Source organism: Entelurus aequoreus, linkage group LG03, assembly GCF_033978785.1.
Source record: "Entelurus aequoreus isolate RoL-2023_Sb linkage group LG03, RoL_Eaeq_v1.1, whole genome shotgun sequence".
Lineage (NCBI taxonomy): Eukaryota > Metazoa > Chordata > Actinopteri > Syngnathiformes > Syngnathidae > Entelurus > Entelurus aequoreus.
Genome location: NC_084733.1, coordinates 33,596,776 through 33,623,489, shown reverse-complemented (window position 1 = coordinate 33,623,489; position 26,714 = coordinate 33,596,776). Strand labels below are relative to the sequence as shown.

The 26,714-nt window shown below is 38.9% G+C and overlaps 2 protein-coding genes across 3 annotated transcripts in view; both read left to right on the top strand.

Moving 5' to 3' along the window:
• The window catches only part of utp25 (UTP25 small subunit processor component), a 32,017-nt gene extending 25,383 nt beyond the window's left edge, over positions 1–6,634 (top strand). For both annotated transcript variants that reach the window (XM_062041695.1, XM_062041696.1), the window contains one exon: positions 6,182–6,634. In XM_062041695.1, the coding sequence (XP_061897679.1) occupies positions 6,182–6,434 (253 nt within the window). In that variant the 3' untranslated portion in view covers positions 6,435–6,634. The remainder of the gene's footprint in view (positions 1–6,181) is intronic.
• A 2,278-nt stretch (positions 6,635–8,912) lies between these two features.
• Positions 8,913–25,507, top strand: zmp:0000001267 (b(0,+)-type amino acid transporter 1). The gene is made up of 7 exons (XM_062040481.1): positions 8,913–9,006; positions 11,300–12,096; positions 18,609–18,742; positions 21,400–21,529; positions 21,605–21,729; positions 21,797–21,884; positions 21,965–25,507. Exons 2-7 carry the CDS (start codon positions 11,353–11,355, stop codon positions 22,193–22,195), a joined length of 1,452 nt encoding a protein of 483 aa, XP_061896465.1. The 5' UTR covers positions 8,913–9,006; positions 11,300–11,352; the 3' UTR covers positions 22,196–25,507.
• The last annotated feature ends 1,207 nt before the right edge of the window (positions 25,508–26,714 follow it).

The following is a 26,714-nucleotide window of genomic DNA, read 5'->3' as shown; positions in this document are numbered from 1 at the left end:
CCAATTTCATTAGCAGGTAAAATCAACATAATCAAAATGAATATTCTATGCAAGTTTTTTTTATCCTTTTTTAGTGCATTCCAATCCTTATTACCAAAACATTTTTAAAGAAATTTGATTCTTTAATATCTAAATTTATATGGAATACAAAGACTCTTAGAGAATTAAAAAAAACTTTTTACACAGACCAGAAACAACAGGAGGTATGGGGTTGCCTTGTTTTCATTTATATTATTGGTCTAGCAATATACGTTGTCTTTCTTTTTGGTGTCATAGGCAGGGGGCTGTCTGGGCAGGGCTGGAAAATCAGAAATGTTCCCCCACTTCACTAAAAGCTCTTTTAAATTCAGCATTACTTATTCTTCAAATTATTCTTAAAAATCCAGTTTGGACTCAGATAAGAAATCACTTTAATTGGAAACAATCTTCAGTACACACCCCACTTAATAACAATCATACATTCACTCCTTCACTGTCAAACTCTACATTTAATCAATGGCAACTGAGAGGAATACAATCCATACAAGATCTATCTACTGATTAAAAATGTTCATCATTTCGTCAGGAGCAGGATACATTTGGCATACGTGATAGTGATTTTTTCCAGACTATAGAGCGCACCGGGATATAAACTGTACCTACAAAATTTTTTAAGAAAAAAATATTTTTCCATATATTAGCTGCACCGCACTATAAGCTGCAGATATACAGGTAAAAGCCAGTAAATTAGAATATTTTGAAAAACTTGATTTATTTCAGTAATTGCATTCAAAAGGTGTAACTTGTACATTATATGTATTCATTGCACACAGACTGATGCATTCAAATGTTTATTTCATTTAATTTTGATGATTTGAAGTGGCAACAAATGAAAATCCAAAATTCCGTGTGTCACAAAATTAGAATATTACTTAAGGCTAATACAAAAAAGGGATTTTTAGAAATGTTGGCCAACTGAAAAGTATGAAAATGAAAAATATGAGCATGTACAATACTCAATACTTGGTTGGAGCTCCTTTTGCCTCAATTACTGCGTTAATGCGGCGTGGCATGGAGTCCATGAGTTTCTGGCACTGCTCAGGTGTTATGAGAGCCCAGGTTGCTCTGATAGTGGCCTTCAACTCTTCTGCGTTTTTGGGTCTGGCATTCTGCATCTTCCTTTTCACAATACCCCACAGATTTTCTATGGGGCTAAGGTCAGGGGAGTTGGCGGGCCAATTTAGAACAGAAATACCATGGTCCGTAAACCAGGCACGGGTAGATTTTGCGCTGTGTGCAGGCGCCAAGTCCTGTTGGAACTTGAAATCTCCATCTCCATAGAGCAGGTCAGCAGCAGGAAGCATGAAGTGCTCTAAAACTTGCTGGTAGACGGCTGCGTTGACCCTGGATCTCAGGAAAAAGAGTGGACCGACACCAGCAGATGACATGGCACCCCAAACCATCACTGATGGTGGAAACTTTACACTAGACTTCAGGCAACGTGGATCCTGTGCCTCTCCTGTCTTCCTCCAGACTCTGGGACAAGTCTAGTGTAAAGTTTCCACCATCAGTGATGGTTTAGGGTGCCATGTCATCTGCTGGTGTCAGTCCACTCTGTTTCCTGAGATCCAGGGTCAACGCAGCCGTCTACCAGCAAGTTTTAGAGCACTTCATGCTTCCTGCTGCTGACCTGCTCTATGGAGATGGAGATTTCAAGTTCCAACAGGACTTGGCGCCTGCACACAGCGCAAAATCTACCCGTCCCTGGTTTACGGACCATGGTATTTCTGTTCTAAATTGGCCCGCCAACTCCCCTGACCTTAGCCCCATAGAAAATCTGTGGGGTATTGTGAAAAGGAAGATGCAGAATGCCAGACCCAAAAACGCAGAAGAGTTGAAGGCCACTATCAGAGCAACCTGGGCTCTCATAACACCTGAGCAGTGCCAGAAACTCATGGACTCCATGCCACGCCGCATTAACGCAGTAATTGAGGCAAAAGGAGCTCCAACAAAGTATTGAGTATTGTACATGCTCATATTTTTCATTTTCATACTTTTCAGTTGGCCAACATTTCTAAAAATCCCTTTTTTGTATTAGCCTTAAGTAATATTCTAATTTTGTGACACACGGAATTTTGGATTTTCATTTGTTGCCACTTCAAATCATCACAATTAAATGAAATAAACATTTGAATGCATCAGTCTGTGTGCAATGAATAAATATAATGTACAAGTTACACCTTTTGAATGCAATTACTGAAATAAATCAAGTTTTTCAAAATATTCTAATTTACTGGCTTTTACCTGTATACGTTGTCCATCCATTTTCTACCGGTTGTCCCTTTCGGGGTCGCGGGGAGGTGCTGGAGCCTATCTCAGCTGCATTCAGGCGGAAGGCGGGGTACACTCTAGACAAGTCGCCACCTCATCGCAGATATATACGTTGTGAAATGAGTTATTTACACAGAAATATTTTCTGTAAATGGTTATTTACGCACCTATTGTTTCCAAATGGTGCCTGTAACACTGCAGTAAAACAGCTGATCAAACAAAACAGAAGTTATTGTCATGCACCCACTAGCTGCAGAAGACTCAATAACTCCACGGTAATATCTTGGTAGGTTTACTGAAGAATTTGTGAAAGTGAAACAATACAAAAATAATGCCATTGTAACTTAATAAAACTAACGCACACTTGTAAGTGTGTTAGCATATTAGCTCACGCTAACGACTCTAGCGTCATTACATTACGATAGCACGTACAAATATGCATGACACTCCTACAGACATCCCACATGGGACGGTAAGTATAAACACTTAGCTATGTTGTAGACCTCACAAACGTTGCTTGGAGTGCCGAATGAAGAATACGGCATCGTCAAAATGCTTTGCACGACTGGATGACGAACACGGAAACCCGGTTGAGGAAAAAATAAAGCACTACCCGTAAATGGAAGGACACCTGCAATGAGCGAGCTCGTACATAAGATGACGCCACAGCAACCACAATAAAACACTTTCTCAGTGTATTTGCTCGTTTTTTTACTATTTTTATTATGGCTATTATTGGAGAAAAATCCATAAATTATCTGCACCATCTTTTAAGCCGCAGGGTTCAAAGTGTAAGAAAAAAGCAGCGACTTATAGTCCAGAATGTACAGGTAGTTGAAAAAACCCCGGATATAATTCTGTAACAAATAAAGAAGTAAAACAAAGAATATAATTAACAATATATTTAAATAAAAATGGCACTATAAAACAATTCAATTTTGTTTTTAATTCCGCTTTTTTACCTTACACTTATTTTACCACGATACAGTCCATTCTTTTTGCATCAAAAAGAGTGTAATAAAATATTTGTTAATTAAATGCAAAAGTCCTCACATTTATTGGTGCAATACATCTTTGGACAATTTTGACCAGTATTTTAGGTCAAAGCATGATTGTGTAAATGTATCAATAAGTGTTGTAAGTATATTTATGCATGTGTAAAGTGCTTTTTTGAAACCTTTATTTTGTTAACGCTGTCAGACCGAATGTAGCGCACCACACTATTATTGTTAAGTGAGGAAGTGTGCTCTGCTGCTGTAATCAGCTTGATGAGTAATGAGACAATTTGAAAAAAGAGCACCTCAAGTTGTGACTGCTGTTTATTTATCTTACATCGATGATGTCGTTAACAACACAAGCAGATGAGATGTGTTGTGGGGGTATTGAGCGTTCTTGCTAGCTTTAGCTGTTTCAAGGGGCCGTATCAACATTGTTTAGTTTGTGGCGGTTGAATGTATCAGGGATGAATGAGCAGTCCCAACCATATTATTTTCCCAAACAAATGTTACTTCTCCTCACAATAACATTTCACTCACGTTTATGTAAAATTCCGTGATATTTTGCGTTTAACAGCAGTCCGTTTTATTGGCCAATTATGTGACTTTCTCTGCGATTTGGTGAATGCGCGCGGAAATCATATGCCTTACTTTTTTATTATATTTTGATAATCGTGAGAAGCCATAATCGAGTTCGAAATCAAATTTGATTAATTGTCCAGCCCTACTAGCATGAAGAATAGTAGTGCAGAACAGCCACTGTTTCAAACAAATATTTAAAAAAACATAGATGCCTTTTAAATTGACAATATAAGCATTCAGTGTAGCAATTGTAAAGTAATAATGTTCACTTTAGTGTCTTTAAATTTTTACTTTCTGAGAAGCAGTGTCCTCTACAGTGGACATTTTTATATCAGTCTGGAAAATGTTTCTCAGAAAAGTTAACTAACAATTTAACTTTTAATAATGTATATACATCACAAACTGATGATGTGTGGTTTAAAATATATTTTCTGGGTGACAGTTTATGAGGAGGCGACTTGTCTAGTCCAGGGTGTACGCTGCCTTCCGCCCAAGTGCAGCTGGGATAGGCTCTAGCCCCCCGCGACATCGAGAGAGACGAGCGTTAGAAAATGGACAGATGGATTGAGGATTATTTCCCACAGCGTACAGTTTTTTGGGGTATTTCCCTCCATACGGAGAGACCTGACTGGTTGGCACTGTGGTGTGCTTTGCTTTACAAAATGCTAACGTTCTTACCTCCACCAAAGAGGTAAGGTTTTTGCCAGGCTTTGTTTGTGTGTTTGTTACCAACATACTGTAGCTCAAACAGTTATGGATGGATTTTAGTGAAATTTTCTGGAAAAGTTTAAAAAAAAAAAAAAAAATCCTATTATCTACTATGAGTACGAACACACTTCACTTCCCGCTTACGGCGTTCCAAGCCCCCACCTTTCCAGTCCGGGGCTGTGCAGAGGATTCTGAGAGATGTACAAACCCCGTTTCCTTATGAGTTGGGAAATTGTGTTAGATGTAAATATAAATTGAATACAATGATTTGCAAATCCTTTTCAACCCATATTCAATTGAATGCACTACAAAGACAACATATTTGATGTTCAAACTCGTCCATGGTAACGTTGCTTGGATGGCAACATATGTTGCTCCGAAACCTGTATGTACCTTTTAGCATGAATGGCGCCTTCACAGATGTGTAAGTTACCCATGTCTTGGGCACTAATACACCCCCATACCATCACACATGCTGGCTTTTCAACTTTGCGCCTATAACAATCCGGATGGTTCTTTTCCTCTTTGGTCTGGGGTACACGATGTCCACAGTTTCCAAAAACAATTAGAAATGTGGACTCGTCAGACCACAGAACACTTTTCCACTTTGTATCAGTCCATCTTAGATGAGCTCAGGCCCAGCGAAGCCGACGGCATTTCTGGGTGTTGTTGATCAACGGTTTTTGCCTTGCATAGGAGAGTTTTAACTTGCACTTACAGATGTAGTGACCAACTGTAGTTACTGACAGTGGGTTTCTGAAGTGTTCCTGAGCCCATGTGGTGATATCCTTTACACACTGATGTCGCTTGTTGATGCAGTACAGCCTGAGGGATCGAAAGTCACGGGCTTAGCTGCTTACGTGCAGTGATTTCTCCTGATTCTCTGAACCCTTTGATGATATTACGGAGCGTAGATGGTGAAATCCCTAAATTCCTTCCAATAGCTGGTTGAGAAAGGTTTTTCTTAAACTGTTCAACAATTTGCTCACGCATTTGTTGACAAAGTGGTGACCCTCGCCCCATCCTTGCTTGTGAATGACTGAGCATTTCATGGAATCTACTTTTATACCCAATCATGGCACCCACCTGTTCCCAATTTGCCTGTTCACCTGTGGGATGTTCCAAATAAGTCTTTGATGAGCATTCCTCAACTTTATCAGTATTTATTGCCACCTTTCCCAACTTCTTTGTCACGTGTTGCTGGCATCAAATTCTAAAGTTAATGATTATTTGCAAAAAAAAAATGTTTATCAGTTTGAACATCAAATATGTTGTCTTTGTAGCATATTCAACTGAATATGGGTTGAAAATGATTTGCAAATCATTGTATTCCGTTTATATTTACATCTAACACAATTTCCCAACTCATATGGAAACGGGGTTTGTAGTTTATTATCAGACCCGGCCTACACTAAAGCGCCACAAAAAAATACACTCACCAAGTTTTCGTTTGATACTGTCACACATCCCATCACAGCAATATTGTGAAGACTTCAAAATCGCAAAACTGCGGTGTCTACAATACCATTAAATCTATATATGACATGTTGAAACAAATAATTTGACAGTTTCTCTTTTCATTTCAGATACGTTATCAAAGGAATTCAAAACTTGGTATTTTACGGGCTGCCCTCCTTCCCGCACTTCTACAGTGAGGTGTGTAACATGTTGGCGGCGGGTGGTCAGGGAGAAGTAACCAGCTGGACGTGCACAGCCCTCTACTCCCGCTTCGATGCCCACAAACTGTCCGCCATCACTGGTGCGCAGCGAGCCGGACAGATGTTGCATTCAAACAAGAGCGTTCACCTCTTTATTACTGGAGAAGATCAAGCCAGTTAATCTGGGGGAACCATTGGACTCATTACAGGACTGAAAGCATCATTTTTAAAAGATGACTCATTGGATGAATCAGGTTTGTGATCATGACATTGTATCTGTGGGTAATATGCAACTATAATTATTTGACATTTGTTTATATTGACATGTGGTGTTTTAGACTGCAATAATGTTTAATTAAAAACACTCATGTCTAGCTTGTGTGCTATTGTTTGCTTAGCTGTTTTGTAGCTGCAAGGTCCTAGTAGCCTATAGCCTACCATGTTTACCTTTTCTAAAGGACATCACTAAAATACAAAAAAAGACCAACCTTGTGTGCTTATTGGAGGACATTTAGAAGTTAACTGGCTATAGAACACGCTGTAGGATTGCTTGCATCAGAGCTAATATCAGAGATTTCAGATGCACGTCTATCATCCAAGAGTTAGACTACAATATTGGACTGATAACAATATCAGATAGGGACAACCCCAATATACATATAGGGACTAATCTACTAAGCTCCAAATACCATGTGTTCTATGAAATTGTGTATATTATTAGTGGGCGTGTTGCGTGTGATCTACTGTACAACTGATCACAGGTGCACAAGTGGTTCAGACCGCCCTATTCAAATTAGGTTTTTGCATGTACTACCGGCATTACATAACCATGGAAATACTCATTTCCATCCACGTTCATGTTATCATGCTATTACCTGTGGGGTTTTGCAATGTTAAACAAGCAGCACAAATCTATAATTTGGAAAACCTTTTTTGCAATATAGAATCATAATCTAGACAACTGATGCTATTTTTAGCACACTGTTGATGCTCTCTGCGGGGGGCGGAGGACCATCACAACACCGCAGCGCATTCAGGCGTCTGGAATGATGCAATTGCAAGAAAATACATATTGCAAGACCATTTTTCATATAGGATAAGTACTATAATTAGGACTGTCAAAGTTCACGTGAGAACGTGTTAACTAAAAGTTTTTTTTAACAGCGATAAATTGTCCTGACTCTTTTTTTTACCCTCGATCCATTCCGTATCGTGAGTAAATGTAATGCCGTTCAGTTACTGTTAAGCCAAAAGCTTGAAAATAGTGAACAGAAATGCATAAAGATAAGGGGACAAAAGAGGCATTCTGCCAAAAAGACTTTTCTATTTCAAGATGACATCAGTGGAGCGAATACCTGCTGGAGCACTTTGCCGCTTGTAGAAGAGGGGTTCACGTCGGTGTTTACATTACAGGTGAGTGCATTGATAACATGAAATGTTACTAATGTAAAAGGTTACTCGAACTGCTTTAGTAAGATGCAATAAAAGCTCAGCAGAAGAAAAAAAACTGTAGAAAGGAAGTCACTTTTATCAGAGACTTTCATCAAAACATGTCAAGACACACTTCCGGCTTCACAATGACAGCGCTTGGCGTCACATCCAGATCGTCTCACATTAATGGTATGCATTGTCAAAGATGTTTTTATGTAATCTGATATTTCTACCTAAATATTAGTTTTCTAGCAGATTGAAATAAATGTACATTATTTTATAACCTGTTGTGATTGATAGTCTGCAATTGCTGATAACTTCATATTTCATTGTCTTTTTGACAATTATCAGTCTTTGGAGTTTATCCATAAACATTGTTAAACAATAAGCTAATATTTGCGTCAGGGAAAATATTTTTTTTTTGGATGTTAACATAAAGTGGGTTGTGTTACATGGCCCAACTAAAGTACTTAGTGCATGCATGCTGGAATGCCTTTCTTCTAAGTAGCTATTTTCATGTTCTCCACACGTAATTATTAACTCACAGCGCGCTACTAACAGGACCTTGGCCACATAATTGTAATGTTAGAAAGGTGTGAGGTGGCAGCCGTGAGACAACAGCTGTCATTATGGAACATCAGAAGCTCAGTTTGAAGCGCGAAGTGAGCCTAGTGGGGGCCGTGTCTCTCATTGGGGGGACAATGATCGGCTCGGGGATCTTCATGTCACCGCAGACGGTGCTCGCCACCATTGGCAGCCCAGGAGCCAGCATGGTGGTGTGGGCGTGCTGCGGCCTGCTGGTCATACTCGCTTCTTTTTGCTACGTCGAGCTGGGGACCGTCATAAGAGAGTCAGGGGGAGAGTACATCTACATCCTGAAGACGTCAGGCCCGGTGGTCGCCTTCATGTTAATCTTTAGCTCCGTCTTATTCGTGAGACCAGCTGGTGTTGTTGGCATCGCTCTTAGTTTCGCTCAGTACGTCGTGGCTCCTTTTTACCCGGAATGTGCGCCTCCAGTGCTGCTCGTCAAGTGCGTGGCGGCCGCTGCAATTCTAACTTTAGCCACAGTTAACTGCCTTAACGTCCGATTCTCAATGTCCGTGCAAGTGTTTTTTATGGTGGCCAAGGTCCTGGCACTGACAGTCATTATAGTAGGAGGCGTGGTAATGTTGTGTAGAGGACACACTGACAACTTTACTGACTCTTTTGAAAACACCAATGTTGGCATCAATCCAATTGGAATTGCTTTCTACCAGGGGCTGTGGTCCTATGACGGCTGGAATAATCTCAACTATGTAACAGAGGAACTTAAACGTCCTGAGGTAAGCTGCTTTTTTTTTCACTTGAACTTTTTTCCATCAACACCATAAAATTATAAATATTCATAATTGTAGCAATAACAGCTTTTATGATGATGGTTTAATTGATTCTAAACATGCAAGGTTGCAGTGTAACACATTATGTTTTGCCCTTTAACCCTGCACCCTCCTGTTTAGTTTTGTTTTTAAAGGCCTTCTGAAATGATTTTTTTTTAGTTAAACGGGGATAGCAGATCAATTCTATGTGTCATACTTGATCATTTCGCGATATTGCCATATTTTTGCTGAAAGGATTTAGTAGAGAACATTGACGATAAAGTTGCAACTTTTGGTCGCTGATAAAAAAAGCCTTGCCTGTACCGGAAGTAGCGTGACGTTAACAGAGGAAGGACTCCTCAAAATTGCCCATTGTTTTCAAAGCAGCTAGAGCGATTCGGACCGAGAAAGCGACGATTACCCCATTAATTTGAGCGAGGATGAAAGATTCGTGGATGAGGAACGTTAGAGTGAAGGACTAGAATGCAGTGCAAGACATATCTTTTTTCGCTCTGACCGGAACTTAGGTACAAGCTGGCTCATTGGATTCCACACTCGCTCCTTTTTCTATTGTGGATCGCGGATTTGTATTTTAAACCACCTCGGATACTATATCCTCTTGAAAATGAGAGTCGAGAACGCGAAATGGACATTCACAGTGACTTTTATCTCCACGACAATACATCGGTGAAGCTCTTTAGCTACTGGGCTAACGTGGTAGCATCGGGCTCAAACGCAGATAGAAACAAAATAAATAAATCCCTGACTGGAAGGATAGACAGAAGATCAACAATACTATTAAACCATGTACATGTAAATACACGGTTAATAATTCCCAGCCTGGCAAAGCTTAACAATGCTGTTGCTAACGACGCCATTGAAGCTAACTTAGCAACGGGACCTCACAGAGCTATGATAAAAACATTATCTCTCCACCTACGCCAGCCAGCCCCCATCTGCTCATCAACACCTGTGCTCACATGCGTTCCAGCGATCGACGGAAGGACGAAGGACTTCACTCGATCATCCGTGCGGTTGGCGGCTAGCGTCGGGTAGCGCGTCTGCTATCCAAGTAAGTCCTCCTGGTTGTGTTGCTACAGCCAGCCGCTAATACACCGATCCCACCTACAACTTTCTTCTTTGCAGTCTTCATTGTTCATTAAACAAATTGCAAAAGACTCACCAACACAGATGTCCAGAATACTGTGGAATTTTGAAATGAAAACAGAGCTTTTCTGTATTGTATTCAATGGGGTACCAATACTTCCGTATCAATTGTTGACGTCACGCGCATACGTCATCATATCTAGACGTTTTCAACCGGAAGTGTGGCGGGAAATTTAAAATTGCACTTTATAAGTTAACCCGGCCGTATTGGCATGTGTTGCAATGTTAAGATTTCATCATTGATATATAAACTATCAGACTGCGTGGTCGGTAGTAGTGGGTTTCAGTAGGCCTTTAAATTTCCTGTCTCTTAATGTTCTTTAAACATCATATTTTAAAATCCTGTGCAGTACTGTAGCCAATGGTGACTTTATCGAGCTACTTATATTTGGCAGTGGCTACTTTCTCATCACCCCACTGCAGCCTGCAAATAGTTTTATTATATTGGTTAAAATATAAAAGAGCAAACCGGTGTGGGCTAATTTTCTAAATGGCCCCCGCATCCTTTGATTTTTCAGTTTGTGGCCTTTAGTGTAAAATGTTTAACCACCATAACTGTTGCCAACAGTTTAGGAGAAAGGTTTGATGTTGTCATGCTCCATCAAAAAGCAGAATTTTGGACTGGGTTTGAAAGTTCGGAGCGTATAGGAATGTGTAAAATCTTAGTTCTAAAACCCCTTCAAGTAAATGACAATTTTGCAGGACGTATAAAAGTTTGACTCCAACCTTGCGTAGCCCATTTGTAGCGTATATTGGAAAGAACATGAGTTTTATGCAAAGTGGCCAAAATAACTACGACTTTGGGAAATGACCATACTCAGACTGTAGGATTGAATTTTAAAAAATGGTAACCGTAATTGTGTAATTCATGATACATTATGTGATAAACATTAACATTTGCTATCACACAGGTTTAGCATTCATAGCAGATTTTGTAATGTTTATGCAATTGTAAGTTTATATTGATCTAACTTTGCATTATGTGTGATTATATACCGGTAATATAATATGAATGCATATATTACACATACACACAGAGTTTGGCCTTGACACATGCAAACTACATCAAGTTTATTATCCCGTATCCTTGCAGGCATGTGGTCTGGATCTGACCTTTCATCGTTTGCCTAGATTTATCATTGCCTGATGGTTATCCAGTCTGCAGACTTATTATGCAGTAGCATTCCTACGATGGCAGCTGACACGCAGACACTCAACCTGAAGAGGGATGTTGGGATTATCGGAGCTGTGTCTTTCATTGCCGGCACCATGATTGGTTCTGGAATCTTCATATCCCCCCAGTACGTGATCGCTGCAATTGGCAGCCCAGGGGCCAGTCTGGTTATTTGGGCCTCTTGTGGGCTGTTGGCCATGCTGGGGGGACTCTGCTACGCTGAACTGGGAACGGTCATTCCAGAGTCCGGCGCGGAGTATATCTACATGCTGAGGACGGCGGGGAGAGTGGTGGCCTTCATGTTTGTCTTCAGCTTCATCGCGGTCATGAGGCCCGCCAGCGGCACCGGAATCGCACTCAGTTTTGCGGAATATGCCGTGGCCCCTTTTTACACAGACTGCCCCACTCCACAACTGGTGGTAAAGTGCGTAGCTGCAGGTGCCATCATTGTTGTGGCCGTTATAAACTGTCTGAGCGTCCGCCTGGCCACTAGCATCCAGGTGGTCTCCATGGTGGTCAAAGTACTGGCACTGACGGTGATACTACTGGGAGGAATGGTCATGCTTTTCACTAAAAGCACTAGGAACTTTGAGAACGCCTTTGAAGGAACCAACCTCAGCATCAGCTCTTTTGGCATCGCTTTCTATCAGGGCTTGTGGTCCTATGATGGCTGGAACACTTTGAATTTTTTAACGGAGGAGCTCAAACATCCAGAAGTAAGACCCTCACACAAACGTTTTTCTATATTTTCCTGAGAACCAGTGTCCTCTGCAGTGGACATTTTTTTTGCATACCTTCGAACTGCAGAGGACGCTAGTCTTCAAGACAATGTACAATAATAATCATAAAGTTTGGTTATCCCTGCTATAAATTTGTAGTAATTTTTACAATGGTGCTTAAAAATGCTGTAGCTTAGAATGGTAATTAAATTTCTTCAATATTGTCCACAAAGATCATGGATATGAATAGTTACCCAGAAGTATATATATATATATACTGTATATATATTCAACTATTTGTTGAAATGTCCACAAATGTTCCCTAAATTGAAATAATATTGAGAACTTGAAATCATGTATTTATCTCCACACCGCACTGAGTTAATTTTTTTTATATATACTGACGACAACTCCTTTCTTCTTTTCATTCCTGTCACAAACTCATCCATCTCTCCTCCATTAGCTCTGAACATGTGTGTTTCTGTGTACTTAATAATTCTCCTGGGTAGAACAGGGAGCTTGTTGATTAGATTGAGCACTGTTGTTACCTAGATGCAAGCTTCTGTATCGTTATAACATGAATACTAGAGCGTAGACAAATTTAATAAACTTCACCCCTCTTGCTGGAGACCGCCTGGGGTCACAACCCAAAATTTGAGAAACACGGATTTAGGGACAGTTTGAAATAATTTTTAAATGTATTACTAATGGTTAGAATTCATTCAATGAGACAAATATAGTGAAAAAAATACTAATACAATGCAAATCTAAATACTTAAAATCAGGGTAAAAATTATAATTAGAGATTTAACTATCATAATTCACTTCATTTGTAACTTTTTCTCACATGATTTTAATTATTTATGATGAGGTGGCGACTTGTTCAGGGTGTACCCCGCCTACCGCCCGAATGCAGCTGAGATAGGCTCCAGCATTCCCCGCGACCCCGAACGGGACAAGTGGTAAAAAATGGATGGATGGATGACTGAAATATTGGCAAGAGCATTAAAAACGCGTCTAAGGACGGTTTTTAATAAAAGAGCTCTCTAAAATAGTCTCTTTTACACTCTTTTACGCCAATATAGTAACATATAATACAAAATAAGACTGTACTGATTTTAGGAGCTACGGCCTCATCGAGTGGGCAATAATACTGTAGTAGTGATATTCTTAAATTCATTTTTAATGCTTGAAAATGCTTATTAGGTCAAAAATACATAGAATAGGTTTTAAAAATATCAATACTTCTGCAATGGTGTGAAGCCGCTGGCTCTGAAGCACGTGGCAATGGACATACAGTATACAGTATGCATTTTGAGTATTGTGTCCTTAAATCTGAGATATTTTGATGAAAATAATGACTTCTTTGCAAATTGTATTTTAATTATATTAATAGATTCATATAGCGCTTTTCTAGACACTCAGAGCGCTTCACAGAGAACTAAAAACCCATTATTCACTCACTCCACATTGACAAATTGATGGTTTTAAGCTACATCTGTAGCCACAGCTCACCTGGGGTAGACTGATGGAAGAAGTATACCTCAGATTTTACTACATGCAGTATTACTTCCGGTAATGGTCGAGTGAGTATAGTGGTCTTGTGGTAGTTGAACAATTTCCATTCAAGAATAAATAGAACTTTAACGAGGTGGTTAGGTTAGGAATATATGTATATTTTAAACACAACTGAACTTTGACCATTCCCTTAATCGCTCCCACCCCAGCTTTTATTTCTAATACCAACTTTTACAAGCTTGTTGTGTTGATGTGCCTCTTTGAAGGCGGTGCATGCGTGCTCACATACCGATAAGGACATAAAAATGTACAAGTTGAGTGGAGTTTAACGTTTATAGGATTTTACAGGATTGTTGCTCGTCCTTTCCTGTTTTCTGCCCTCTGCTCAAAAGATAGTACTCAATTTGAAGCGTGAGCAGCTACTTTTAGAGCGTCCTATCTACTTGAAGCCACCATGGCTACCAAAGGGCCACAAGCCGTGACGATGAAGAGGGAAATCGGCCTGTTGGCAGGAGTGTCGTTTATTTCAGGCACCATGATTGGATCTGGTATATTCATGTCGCCGCAGTTTGTTTTGGCCTACACAGGAAGTCCCGGAGCGAGTTTGCTGATCTGGGCACTGTCTGGATTTGTGGCCATGCTCGCTGCATTGTGTTACGCCGAACTGGGCACGGTCATTCCTGAGTCTGGCGGCGATTTCATTTACATTCTTCGCATCTACGGGGCCTTTCCCGCTTTCTTCGCCGCCATTACCTTTGTCCTGGTTGTCAAGCCTTTTGGCATTGCGGCGCTAGCATTCAGTATTGCAAATTATGCAACGGCGCCCTTTTACAGCGGCTGCAATCCTCCGCAGCTGGTGGTGAAGTGCGTTGCAGCCGTGGCCGTACTGATCGTGACCATAATCAACACCCTCAATGTCCGCCTTGCTGTGAGGATACAAGTAGTCTTCCTGGTAACCAAGGTCTTGACGTTGACCGTGATCGTGATAGGAGGGATACTGGAGCTCACGCAAGACTGCAGCGTTATGGTGCACAACTTGAATGTTGAGAACGCGTTTAAAAGCACTCAGTTCTCCTTCAGCACCGTTGGAATGGCTTTTTATCAAGGACTCTGGTCTTATGCCGGTTGGTACAACCTGAACAGTGTCACTGAAGAGCTGAAGAGACCACAGGTGAGGCTGGTAAACGTTGGACTCGCCGCTCCGATCCGTTATTTTCTCCTGTTGCCCGCTGACCACGCGATCAAATGCGGTGTTATGAGTCGACCGATCGACACTCAAGGTTCAATAGTGCAAAACTTTTTATCGTCTTTATCTCTTGTGACCAAGGTATGTTATCAACTGTCAGGATGTCGCAAGGATTCAAAAGATATGACAGATAAAGTCAAGATAGACATCAAGATTCTTGTCAGTACACCTGTATCTGGCTGTTCTCGATGTGGAGGAGTTTCTCACCGCATCTCTAAGGGAGGAAACATTTCGGCCGCTTGTACCCGTGATCTTGTTTTCGGTCATAACCCAAAGCTGCTTGACCACCACGCATATTCAGTGAGCCGGACGTAACGTCATTAAAATTCAAGCAGTACTACAGTATTTTTTGTACATTGTGTATTTACTTTTGTAGTGTAGTGCTGTCCCATCCCACTTATTTGTAACCTTTACGTCGCTGTCTAAAGGGCGCTAACTTTCCAGACTGTTTGTTGTAAGCATTGTATCACACCCTCTTCGCGCTTTGAGCACATAAACTACACCCCACCTATCACACACGCGTTAGCTATGTTTGTTAGCTAATGAGAGCAATTTAGCTTCTAACGTAGGCTATCATTAAATGTATGGCCTAACATGACTGCAAATTGATAGTTTCTTCTCTGGGGCTGAATTTGTTTGTGTCCACACGCTCCCTGCGTGGACAAGACAAGCCTAAAAGTCAAAGAAAATCCTCGGGCCATTGAGCATTTTTTTTCCCAATGTAATTAGTCATTTTTAATATATATATATATTTATTTTGTTTTTTTATCCTTGAATATTGTATGATGCGTTTAACCATGGTAACGTAAGGTAACCGACGTAGGTGTTCTTATGTTTTTTGGTTTGAAACATTTGAAAACATGTTGGTGTGTCTTTTGGTCATTGATATTTGGTTTTATGAATTGGAATTCGAAAAAAACAAAAAGCCAGGGGTTTATCTGCATTTCATTTTGAAATACATAACATAAAATTGAAAATCAAAGTGTTATTTTTTTTTATGTCAAAAATAAATAAAACTACATTTAAAAAATGATTCATTTAAGATTTTGTACAACAAAAATTAAAATCAGCAGAAATAAAAAAAAGACCAAAAACACATGTTTGTTCTTTTAGTTCTGTCTAATGGTTAGTTTTCTTTAAATCTGATTGTCACTTTTGGATTTAGATTAATTATGATTAATCACAGGTTACACTCACTAGCAAAATGTTAATTAGCTTGATAAAAAAACGATATTTCGATACAAATGGCAATTTTATTGTCAGAATGTCCTAAAATATTTGTATAATGTTTTATTTGAATGTATGTCATTTGTTTGACAGTTTAGTCAGGGCAGGGTGTATTTTTGAGTGAAATTGACCAGGTAGCACACCAGTCAGTTTCCTCTCTCATCGTTGCACGGCGTATGCATTGCACGGACTATATAAAAACCTGCGCCGCCTCTGACTGCATGTACAATCAAAATAAAGTGCATGATTAATTTACAGTTATACAAAATTGATACAATATTTTTTTTGTGCTTAATCACATGAGTTAACTCGTTATTTTTGACAGCCCGAGTTTTTTAATATTCCGACACCGGAAGTGGAAGTAGCTACCTTAAAGACCACAGACTGGCTTGTAGAAAAAAAACAGTGTGGGGTTACAGTGTCGAAATACGATAGAATGTATTATTGTTTTTGGACAGTTTTAATGATTAGAATTTTTGTTGTATAAAATTAAAATTAGTTTTTTTTAGATGTAGTTATTACCCTGACACTAAAAAAAGAACGCTTTGTTTTTCAATTTTGCCTTCTTTATTTAAAAATGAAATTTAAATAAATTGTTTTTTGTTTTTTTAACTTTTATTCATGAAACAAAAATGTAATGACCAAAACAGCACCTTTTTATATATGTATATATTTTTTTCATTTAAAAAGTTTTCTTTATTGTGTAGCATTTGGTCTCATCACAATGTTTTTTTGTTTTGTATTGGGCCAGACCAGAGAACAAAGCGCCTAATTAACCATAATATATGTTTAAACTTATACCGAAAACTTTTTTTTGGTCTTAAAAAATATTTTTCTGAATACAAGTCATTTTGTATTCGCTTTAATACGGTAATGTATCCTACACTTTCAAAAATAGATCTACTAGCATGTAGCTAAATGGGTACAATATGCTTGTCGCTGCAGGTGTACGGTACCTTTTTGAGAGACATTTCTGTACCCTTCGGTCCAGGTCCACTTATGTACCTTATCAATTTGTACCAGTTAAAGTACAACCATTATAACCCCCTAACCCTATTCACCTGAAAGTGTGTCACGTAATAGGAACCTCTTAAATAGCTGATAGTTCCAGGATGATGTAAATGTGTGCTTGAAGCTATAATTCAAGAAAATAAAAGGGCTAGACGATTTACGATATAAATGATATAAATGTGTCCAACGATAGTTTTAATACTATAGTTATATTGTGATAATACATGTTGACACATTCTAGGAGTGTCCAAAAAATTTGACAGTGTATGAACGCATCCTCAACCGACTGTAGCATTCTTGCTAACGGCTCATGTCCCTTTTCCGTGCAAAGTTATTAATACTCTCCCCTCCATGGCGGCAAAAAAACTATATACGTTTCTTACCACTAGTATTATCACTGGAGGATGAGGAATAACTAATCATGCTACACGACACACCTTAGGAGGATATGCCAACCGCAAGCAAGAGCTCTTGAATGTAAACAAAGGTGGGCGTATTGTTACAAATGTCGACGAAGCCACAGTGGTGAGATTGATGTTTTTTGCTTTAAAAATTTAATTTTTGTTGTTTGCAAACAAAGCAAATAAGCCTCTGCACTAGGGTTGTATGGTATACCAGTTCTAATAAAGTATTGCAGTACCAATGAATTAAAAATGGTACTATACTGCTTTTAGGAAATACCAGTACATTTTTTTTCCATCAACATGATGTGTACTTTATGCAATGCTGGCATACAAACGACGGCGCATGTTAGTCAAAACACGCATACGCAGCACTTGCAATCAGAAACAGTGTGACGACAGAAAAGGACGAATGGACATATTTTGGCTTGAAACATAACGATAAAGGTGGAGCTAAATATATATCACCCCTGCTCTAACACAGTGATTTTATGATACGCGGGCTCCATCTAGTGGTATGCTAAGGAATCACTTGATTAAAGTACAGTGGTTTATTTTCCTATGTTCAAACACAGTGTTACTGTTCAAACTATGTTACTGTTGCCAAAAAAATTAAATATTCTTGTTAAATAAAACCTCTGCCTTGTTTTAATAATACTTTGACCTACTACGCTACTGTATTTTAATGTTGCTTATTATGGTGATACTTAAAGAGCCAAGTTTTTTTGAGGTAGTACTTGGTGAAAATTCTCCAAATTTGTTCTTTTTGTTCTTCACCTTTGTGGTAGTATAAAAGAACACTTCTGGCCTCTGAAAGAACAATTTTGTACTTTTAAGAGATGAATAATTTTTTTAATGTACCTATAGGTACAGAAATGTTGTCTTATGCTACTATTTCTGAGTATAGTAAACATAACAGATGTTAGCTTAGCAACAACAAATTCAACAAACAAATAAGCTAGCTTAGTTTGTTCTTTTTCTCTTTTCTTTGTTGTCGTTATGTCACTGAAACCACTGACTTGAATTGACTGAATGTAGTTAGGTTAGCTAAGCAGAAATAAAATTAAAATGTGCCATAGTCTCACGGCATCCCTTACTTGTTGCAGGTGAATCTTCCAAGGGCGGTTATCATCGCCATTTCCATGGTGACGTGTTTGTATCTGCTGGTGAACGTCAGCTACCTGACAGTAATGACGCCCAAGGAGCTTGTTTCCTCCAGCGCGGTGGCGGTGACATGGGGGTACGTACGACATTAAACTTTCTCTTTCCGCTTTCCTTTTTTTTGTTTTTCTTGGCGCATTTGAACAAAAAAACTAAACACTTGTGCATGATATATGACAGACACAGGTTTTCTGTGAATAAGTCACTCAACTTCCGTTTTTTACATTTTGATCTGATACAATAAAAGTTTTTTCAAATGTTAATAAACCACACATTTGGTATTTTGTTATTGGTCTGATACAATAAACGTTTTCTAAGAATGTAAGTAAAACACATAACTTCCAGTATTTGGTCTTGATCTAATTAATACAATAAAAGTGTTTTTTTTTTTTAATTAAGTCACGTAACTTCCGGTATTTGCTTTTTTCGAATAACTTCTGGTATTTACTTTTTGATTTAATTCATAGGAATTCTAGTCCAAAAATTACCAAAACTATAGATAAACAAGGTTAAAATACATATTTATTTTGTTTTATAATAAATACAAGACTAGTATTGTTGATGCTGATACAGATTTTACTTTTTCAAGATCATTGAATTACTTTGTGATTTTGATTGTTTAATATTTTAATTGTGATTATAATCAGAATAAAACATGACTTTAGGAAAGATTTTAGGAAAACAAACTATTTTTTATCAACAGACTTATGTGAACAATCTAGCAATATATAGGTTCAACTGTATGAGACAATATGATTTACAGAATAATACAATTATCCCATTTTATTATACACAAGTGTCTGAGTAAATTTGTCATGAAAAATAACTACCGTAATCAAAAGCAATTCTCAATTGCTGGCCTTTTTGACCCCAAATCCCTCCTGTGTCTAAGATTGTGTTCCATTCAACCCTGTTTTCCCTGGTAAACTCATGCTAACATGTGAATGTTAGCATGCTAACAGCTAGCATGTGTCAAGTCCCAACATATAATGGTGCTTTCCATTTGTACTGGGAAGCCGAAATTTCCAATTTCCTTGTCGGAAATTTCAACTGGAAAGCCCCCTCGAGTTCTGATTCCCTACTCGAAGTGTTGGCGCATTCTCACCACCCCTGAGTTGGCTTCAAAGATGGCTGCTCTGAATGTAAACAATAATATGAGTAGGGATGTCCGATAACATCGGACTGACGATATTACCGGCCGATAAATGCTTTAAAATGTAATGTTGGAAATTATCGGTTTCGAAAAGTAAAATGTATTACTTTTTTAAACACCGCTGTGTACACGGATGTAGGGAGAAGTACAGAGCGCCAATAAACCTTAAAGGCACTTCCTTTGTGTGCCGGCCCAGTCACATATCTACGGCTTTTCACACACACACACACACACACACACACACACACACACACACACACACACACACACACACACAAGTGAATGCAAGCATACTTGGTCAACAGCCATACAGGTCACACTGAGGGTAGCCGTATAGACAACTTTAACACTGTTACAAATATATGCCACACTGTGAACCCACACCAAACAAGAATGACAAACACATTTCGGGAGAACATCTGCACCGTAACACAACATAAACACAACAGAACAAATACCCAGAACCCCTTGCAGCACTAACTCTTCCGGGACGCTACAATATACACCCCCCCTGCAAACCCCTAAACCCCCCCCCCCCCCCCCACACACACACACACACCTTAACCCCTTCCCCCCAACTCCGCCCATCTCAACCTCCTCATGCTCTCTCAGGGAGAGCATGTCCCAAATTCCAAGCTGCTGTTTTGAGGCATGTTAAAAAAAATAATGCACTTTGTGACTTCAATAATAAATATGGCAGTGCCATGTTGGCATTTTTTTCCATAACTTGAGTTGATTTATTTTGGAAAACCTTGTTACATTGTTTAATGCTTCCAGCCGGGCATCACAACAAAATTAGGCATAATAATGTGTTAATTCCAGGACTGTATATATCGGTATCGGTTGATATCGGAATAGGTAATTAAGAGTTGGACAATATCGGAATATCGGATATCTCTAAATATAAGCATCTATAATATCTGTTATTAGCACTTCTGATTAGTTTTTGTCGCACTAAATCAGCCAGGTACTTAAATGTGACTGAGGTGTAAACCTGTAAGCTTACATAAAAAAGGTATCATGCTAACATGGGACAACTTAGCCAACTAATTATATAGCAGCAAGTACCGAAATCTATGATTTTTGTGTTCATACATTTAAAATTTGCTAATATAATAAAGCTAACACGATAACAGTTAGCATACACGCGGAATGTCGCTAAGTAACGAAATCCATAATTTTTAGGTTTTTACCAACAAATTGGCTAAAATGCTAGCATACAATGTAAGCATGGTAACAGTAAGCATGTGTCAAGTACATATGTGTGACTTTGCGTATAGCTGTAAAATTATTCCAAAAAATGCAATAGGATTTGTGTTAAATGAAATGTGAAAATGTTAGCATGTTAAAGGCAGCATGATAATAATTACCGTTTGTCAAGTACCAAAAATATAAGACTCTGTGGTGTACACCTGCAAAATTAGCTAAAAATGTTAGCATGTTAATGTTACCATGCTAAAATGCTAACAGTCAGCTTGTGTCAAGTACCAATATATATAACTCTGAGGTGTAAGCCTGTAAAAATATCTAAAAAAGCAATAAGACCAGAGTTGTTGGTGATGATGCTTTTCTTTTGCCCAAAGGAACAAAGTGTTAGGGTCCTGGGGGTGGATCATGTCCATAGCTGCAGCTTTGTCAGCTTTTGGCTCATTGAACGGAACGTTCTTCAGTGGCGGTCGCGTGTGCTTTGTTGCTGCACGGGAAGGACACATGGTGAGAAGGAATTTTTCTACTCTGAGAAACATCTTCAACTGTCAGTTTCATGCTGGGTTTTTTGGGGTTTTTTAGCCAGACATCCTGGCCATGGCTCATGTGCACAGACTGACTCCCTCTCCGGCACTGATCTTCACCACCGTGGTCTCGCTGCTTGTGCTCATCCCCGGAGACTTTCAGAGTATTGTCAACTTCTTCAGGTGAGCTCAAGTTCGGCATTTCCTGGTCTTTTTTGTGTTTGTCTAAATAGTTTTTTTCTTTTGCAAGTTTCACGGCTTGGTTTTTCTATGCCATCACACTGTCTGGGCTCCTCTATCTCAAGATTAAGAAGCCAGAGCTCCCCAGGCCATATAAGGTCAGTGTCGCACGTACACCTCAGTTGCAGCTAATATAAATAGCAGGTAGTTGGAAGCGTCTTGATGCTCTTTCCTTCAGGTTCCCATTATTCTGCCCATACTGGTCCTCATCGCAGCAGTGTTCCTGGTGCTGGCTCCCCTCATCGACGACCCTCAGATTGAATACCTCTATGTGACGTTATTCATCTTCAGCGGGATTCTAATCTATATCCCTTTCATTCATTACAAGCTCTGCCCAGGCTTCTTGGATAAGCTAACAGTATTCCTGCAGCTGTTTTTACAGGTTGCCCCTGCAGAAAAAAACCTGTGAAAAGGACGCTGGGTAAACATTCTCTCAGTGCAAATAATCAGTACGTTTCTGAAGAAGAACACACGCACACACATTTAAGAGGAACAGAAGGAAGAGTGTCTCCTAGGGCAGCATGAACACAAACCACCTGAGTCCCCACAACTCACAACACAGTCCAAGTAAAGAGAACGAACGAAGGGGTGGAGCCTACAAGCACCAGCTCACCACAAAACAATAGGGCTCGAAAGGACATGTGATTTCCTAATGCATTGTGGGTGCCATGTTTTTGCTGGACGTAAGTTGTGTTTATTGTATTTTTTAAACTATAAGGTGCACTTAAAATCCTTTAATTTTCTCAAAAATCGACAGTCCGCCTAACAACCCCGGTGCGCCTAATTTATGGATTAATTCTGGTCGTGTTGACCAACCTTGAAGCAATTTTATTCGGTACATAGTGTAACGATTCAGAGATACGTGTGGACTGCAAGTTGACAACTGTTCAATTAATGACGCTAGCAAGCAACACCAAAACTTTGAAGTTTCATTGAGAATATAAAACATTATACTCGACGCTCACAAATCTGACAAAATGTATTAGTACAACTTTAGTAAGCTACGAAGCCACTCCGCTTGATGGAACACGAAGCATTACAGCTACCATAGTTAGACGTACTGTGCTTCATCATACGGGTAATATTATGGCGTGTATATAAGGACCCCAAAATGGCACCTATTAGGAGACTTAATGCAAAACAAACTTTTCTTACCTACTGGTTCCTGCTGTATTTGGGATCAGCAGAAGTCCCGAAAATTTGCGTGCTTCCGCCATTGTAGTCCACGCCATAGTCAATAAACTCTTTCTTTTTCCTCTATCCTCTTGTTGTGTAGCATTCATCCTTCCTGTTGAAATTTCTAATACTAATTAGCGTACAGTTGTAACTTATATCTGTCAATAGACTCACTATGGAAGCGCTAAAAACTACCGGTACAACAAGGATGACGGGGAGAAAACACTGTTAAAGTTGAGCCATGTAAATAAGACCGCCCACAAAACAGTCAGAAAGCAGCTTGAAGACGGTCTGTAAAACATAATCTATTCAACCTTTTGACAAAGAACCACCATTACATGTTATGTACACTTTGTGTTTTAAATGCTAAAAAAAATCTGAATATGACACTTTTTTATAAAAATAGACCTGCTAATCGGCAGTGCACCTTATAATCCGGTGCGGCCTATCGTCCAGAAAATACAGTAAATGGCTGTATTGTACCTGCGGTAAAGTGAGAGAAAACAACAAACTGGATTAAAATGGATCGTACAAAATTAAAAAAAAATCAAAGGACTGCACTGAGACAAACTGTACCCTATTCCAAAGCCTTGCTACCTCAAAAAAATAAGTTGCATTTCGTGGAATTGATCCATGTGAGGTGGCGACTCGTCCAGGGTGTACCCCCTCTTCCGCCCGAAAGCAGCTGAGATAGGCTCCAGCACCCCCCGTGACCCCAAAAGGGACAAGCGGTAGAAAATGGATGGATGGATGGATGGATGGATCCATGTGAGCACGTCCAATGGACAAAAGATTTGAGTAAATTGCCGTCATCAAAGTCAATTCTTATACCGCTGAAGAATTTCAGAATGCAAAATCTGTTAAAGCTTGTCGTCCTCTGTTCAAATTGCGCGTAATCTGCGACTTCCATCTATTATGTGTCTGAGAGGGAGTGAGGGTGTCCAGCCTCATTTCATAAGCAGGTTTCCCTTAAAAAACAAGCCCAGTATTACTTATAAATACTTAAATACAAGCCCAGTATTACTTTTAAATACTTTGATCACTGTGCTACTTCTCCGAAAATATACTCATTCAGTTTTGTGTAAAAGTAAACAGACAAAATGTTTTTTTTCTAAAATACTGTATGCTGTGTGTAGCCCGCAGCGAGATTGGCTAACATCTTACTAAATGCTTCAAGGTAAACAGGATAAAACATGTTTTGATTTAAATGTATCAGTCTGAAAATGCCGTGAATACACCAAAATGTACCAGGTGATTGCGTTAAAAGTCGTGTTTGATCGTCTCACAGCAGGCTATCCAGGCTATGTGCCGTCTCTTTATTAGCTACTTCCTTCGACTTTGCTTTAACGCTGGAAATGAGAAAAATCTCCCGGAATAATTGCTTTTTCTTTCTAAAGCGATCATGACCACAATTGTGGCAGTTAATGATGCCGCATGTTTGCGCCATGTGTTGAATTTGTTAAATAAAAAAACAAAACTTAAGCACAGGCTCTTGTATTCAGCCATGTAAATAGCTATCCAGAGTCCAGCAAGACCCACAATGCAATGCATTTTCACGTCACAATTTCAAACTCTATATTAGAAGTTAACAAGCCAGACAACCTTTTAGCGTCAACGTAAATATGGAATAAGCAGGGGTTTTTAACCTCTTTGAACTCAGGGCCCAACTTTTCCACTACAGAGGAGACTGGGACCCACTCAAATATTAACACTGAATTAATAATCTTACTCTTGATTTTAATCATATTCAATCATTATATCTAACCTACTTACAGTTTACAACCTTATCAAATGATATGAAACCATGTGTTAATCACAAAGATTAGTATTTATTTAACACATAAACGTTAGGCTTAAATCAGGCTGATTTATAAAAATAAGTACCAACCAAATATACTGCATAATAAAGGGCTCATAAATAACTGACAAAGTACATACAATTATGTTCTGCTAAAATAAATTAAGTTAATAATGAATTTAAACTAAACTGTTAATAAAATTTAAGGGAAAATGAAAATACAGCGTCACTACTTTAGTCATAGCTTTTGGGCTGAAGAAACTTTTTATGACTTTAGCTCCAGACGTTTTCTGTTTGTTTGATATTGTCATTAATGGCCCCATGGTTAAGAAACACTGAAATAGACTACCCGGAAGAAAAAACCTTTTTGTTGCTCAGACTGCAGTACCAAATATACTTGAAAGTTAATGCTGGTACACGCAAAAACACTCGTTTTGTTTCTCAGACTGCGATAGAAAAGGATGTATGGAATCACACACAGAGGGAAAACCTTTTAGATGCTACGGCTGTGGTAAAAGCTTTACTAAAAATGTTTATTTGGATTCACAGTTCACAAACAACTTCACTCAAAATGCACATTATGGAATCACACAGGAGAAAGACGTTTAAAATGCTCATTTTGTGGCGCTACATTTTCTTTCAAGTCCTCTTTTAATTGTCACATGCAGAGTCACTGAAGACTTGGCTGATTAGAAATGAAGTGTCCTAATTACTTTGAAGTTGAACTATAGACAACAGCCTTACCAATAAACAAAGTTTTCAGACCCCTTTGAATTGTTCACTCTTTGTTTCATTGCAGACATTTACTAAAATCAAAAAAGTTAATTTTGTTTCTTATTAATGTACACTCAGCACCCCATCAAAACAGAAATGTAGATTATTTTTTTTGCCAATTTATTCAAAATAAAACATCACATGTACATAAGTATTAAGTTAAAGTTAAATTCAGACCCTTTGGTCAATACTTTGTTGATGCACCTTGGGCAGCAATTACAGCCTCAAGTCTTTTTGAATACGATGCCACAATCTTGGCACACCTATCTTTGGGCAGTTCCGTTCATTCCTTTTTGCAGCACCTCTCAAGCTCCATTGGGTTGGATGGGAAGTGTTTGTTTTCATCCAGGATGTCTCTGTATATTGCTGCATTCATCTTTTCCTCTATTCTTTTTTTTTTTTAGTCATAAAAAAATACAATCATGTGTACTTACGGACTGTATCCCTTGCAGACTGTATTGATATATATTGATATATAATGTAGGAACCAGAATATTAATAACAGAAAGAAACAACCCTTTTGTGTGAATGAGTGTAAATGGGGGAGGGAGGTTTTTTGGGTTGGTGTACTAATTGTTAGTGTATATTGTGTTTTTATGTTGATTTAATTAAAAAAAAATATATATATATTTTTTTTTATTTTTTTTAAATTCCTTGTGCGGAACACTGCACGGACCGGTACCAGGCCGTGCCCCGTGGTTGGGGACCACTGCTCTATTGCACCCATAAAATGCACTGAAAACCATCCAAAAACCGCCAACAATACTCCATGTACATCTCAGGGCCTGTATATTAACCATGTATTAGTGATATTGTTATTATAAGCTCTAACTCCAAGGAACTACTTTTTAAGCGGCGCCGTGATCAGTGAGCTAGCTTGCTAATGCTGCTATATTGACATACTGAGCCTGTAAGCTACTGCATACTCTCCGAGTTGGTAAAAGTTAATTCTCGATTATAAATCATGCCTCGCACTTTTATAGTAGAAGGTCGTGACCATAAACTGAGAGGATAGTCAACTTAGACTTAGAGATGGCAAGACAGACACGAAAAGACGCTCTTTTGCTGCACCTTTTTTTTTCTTAATCTAAATGGGAATAAATTATCATCCCATCAGTAGGCACCCCAGTGAGAGCAGACATTGTACAGTAAGTGATTGTTTTATTATGTTCATAGCATG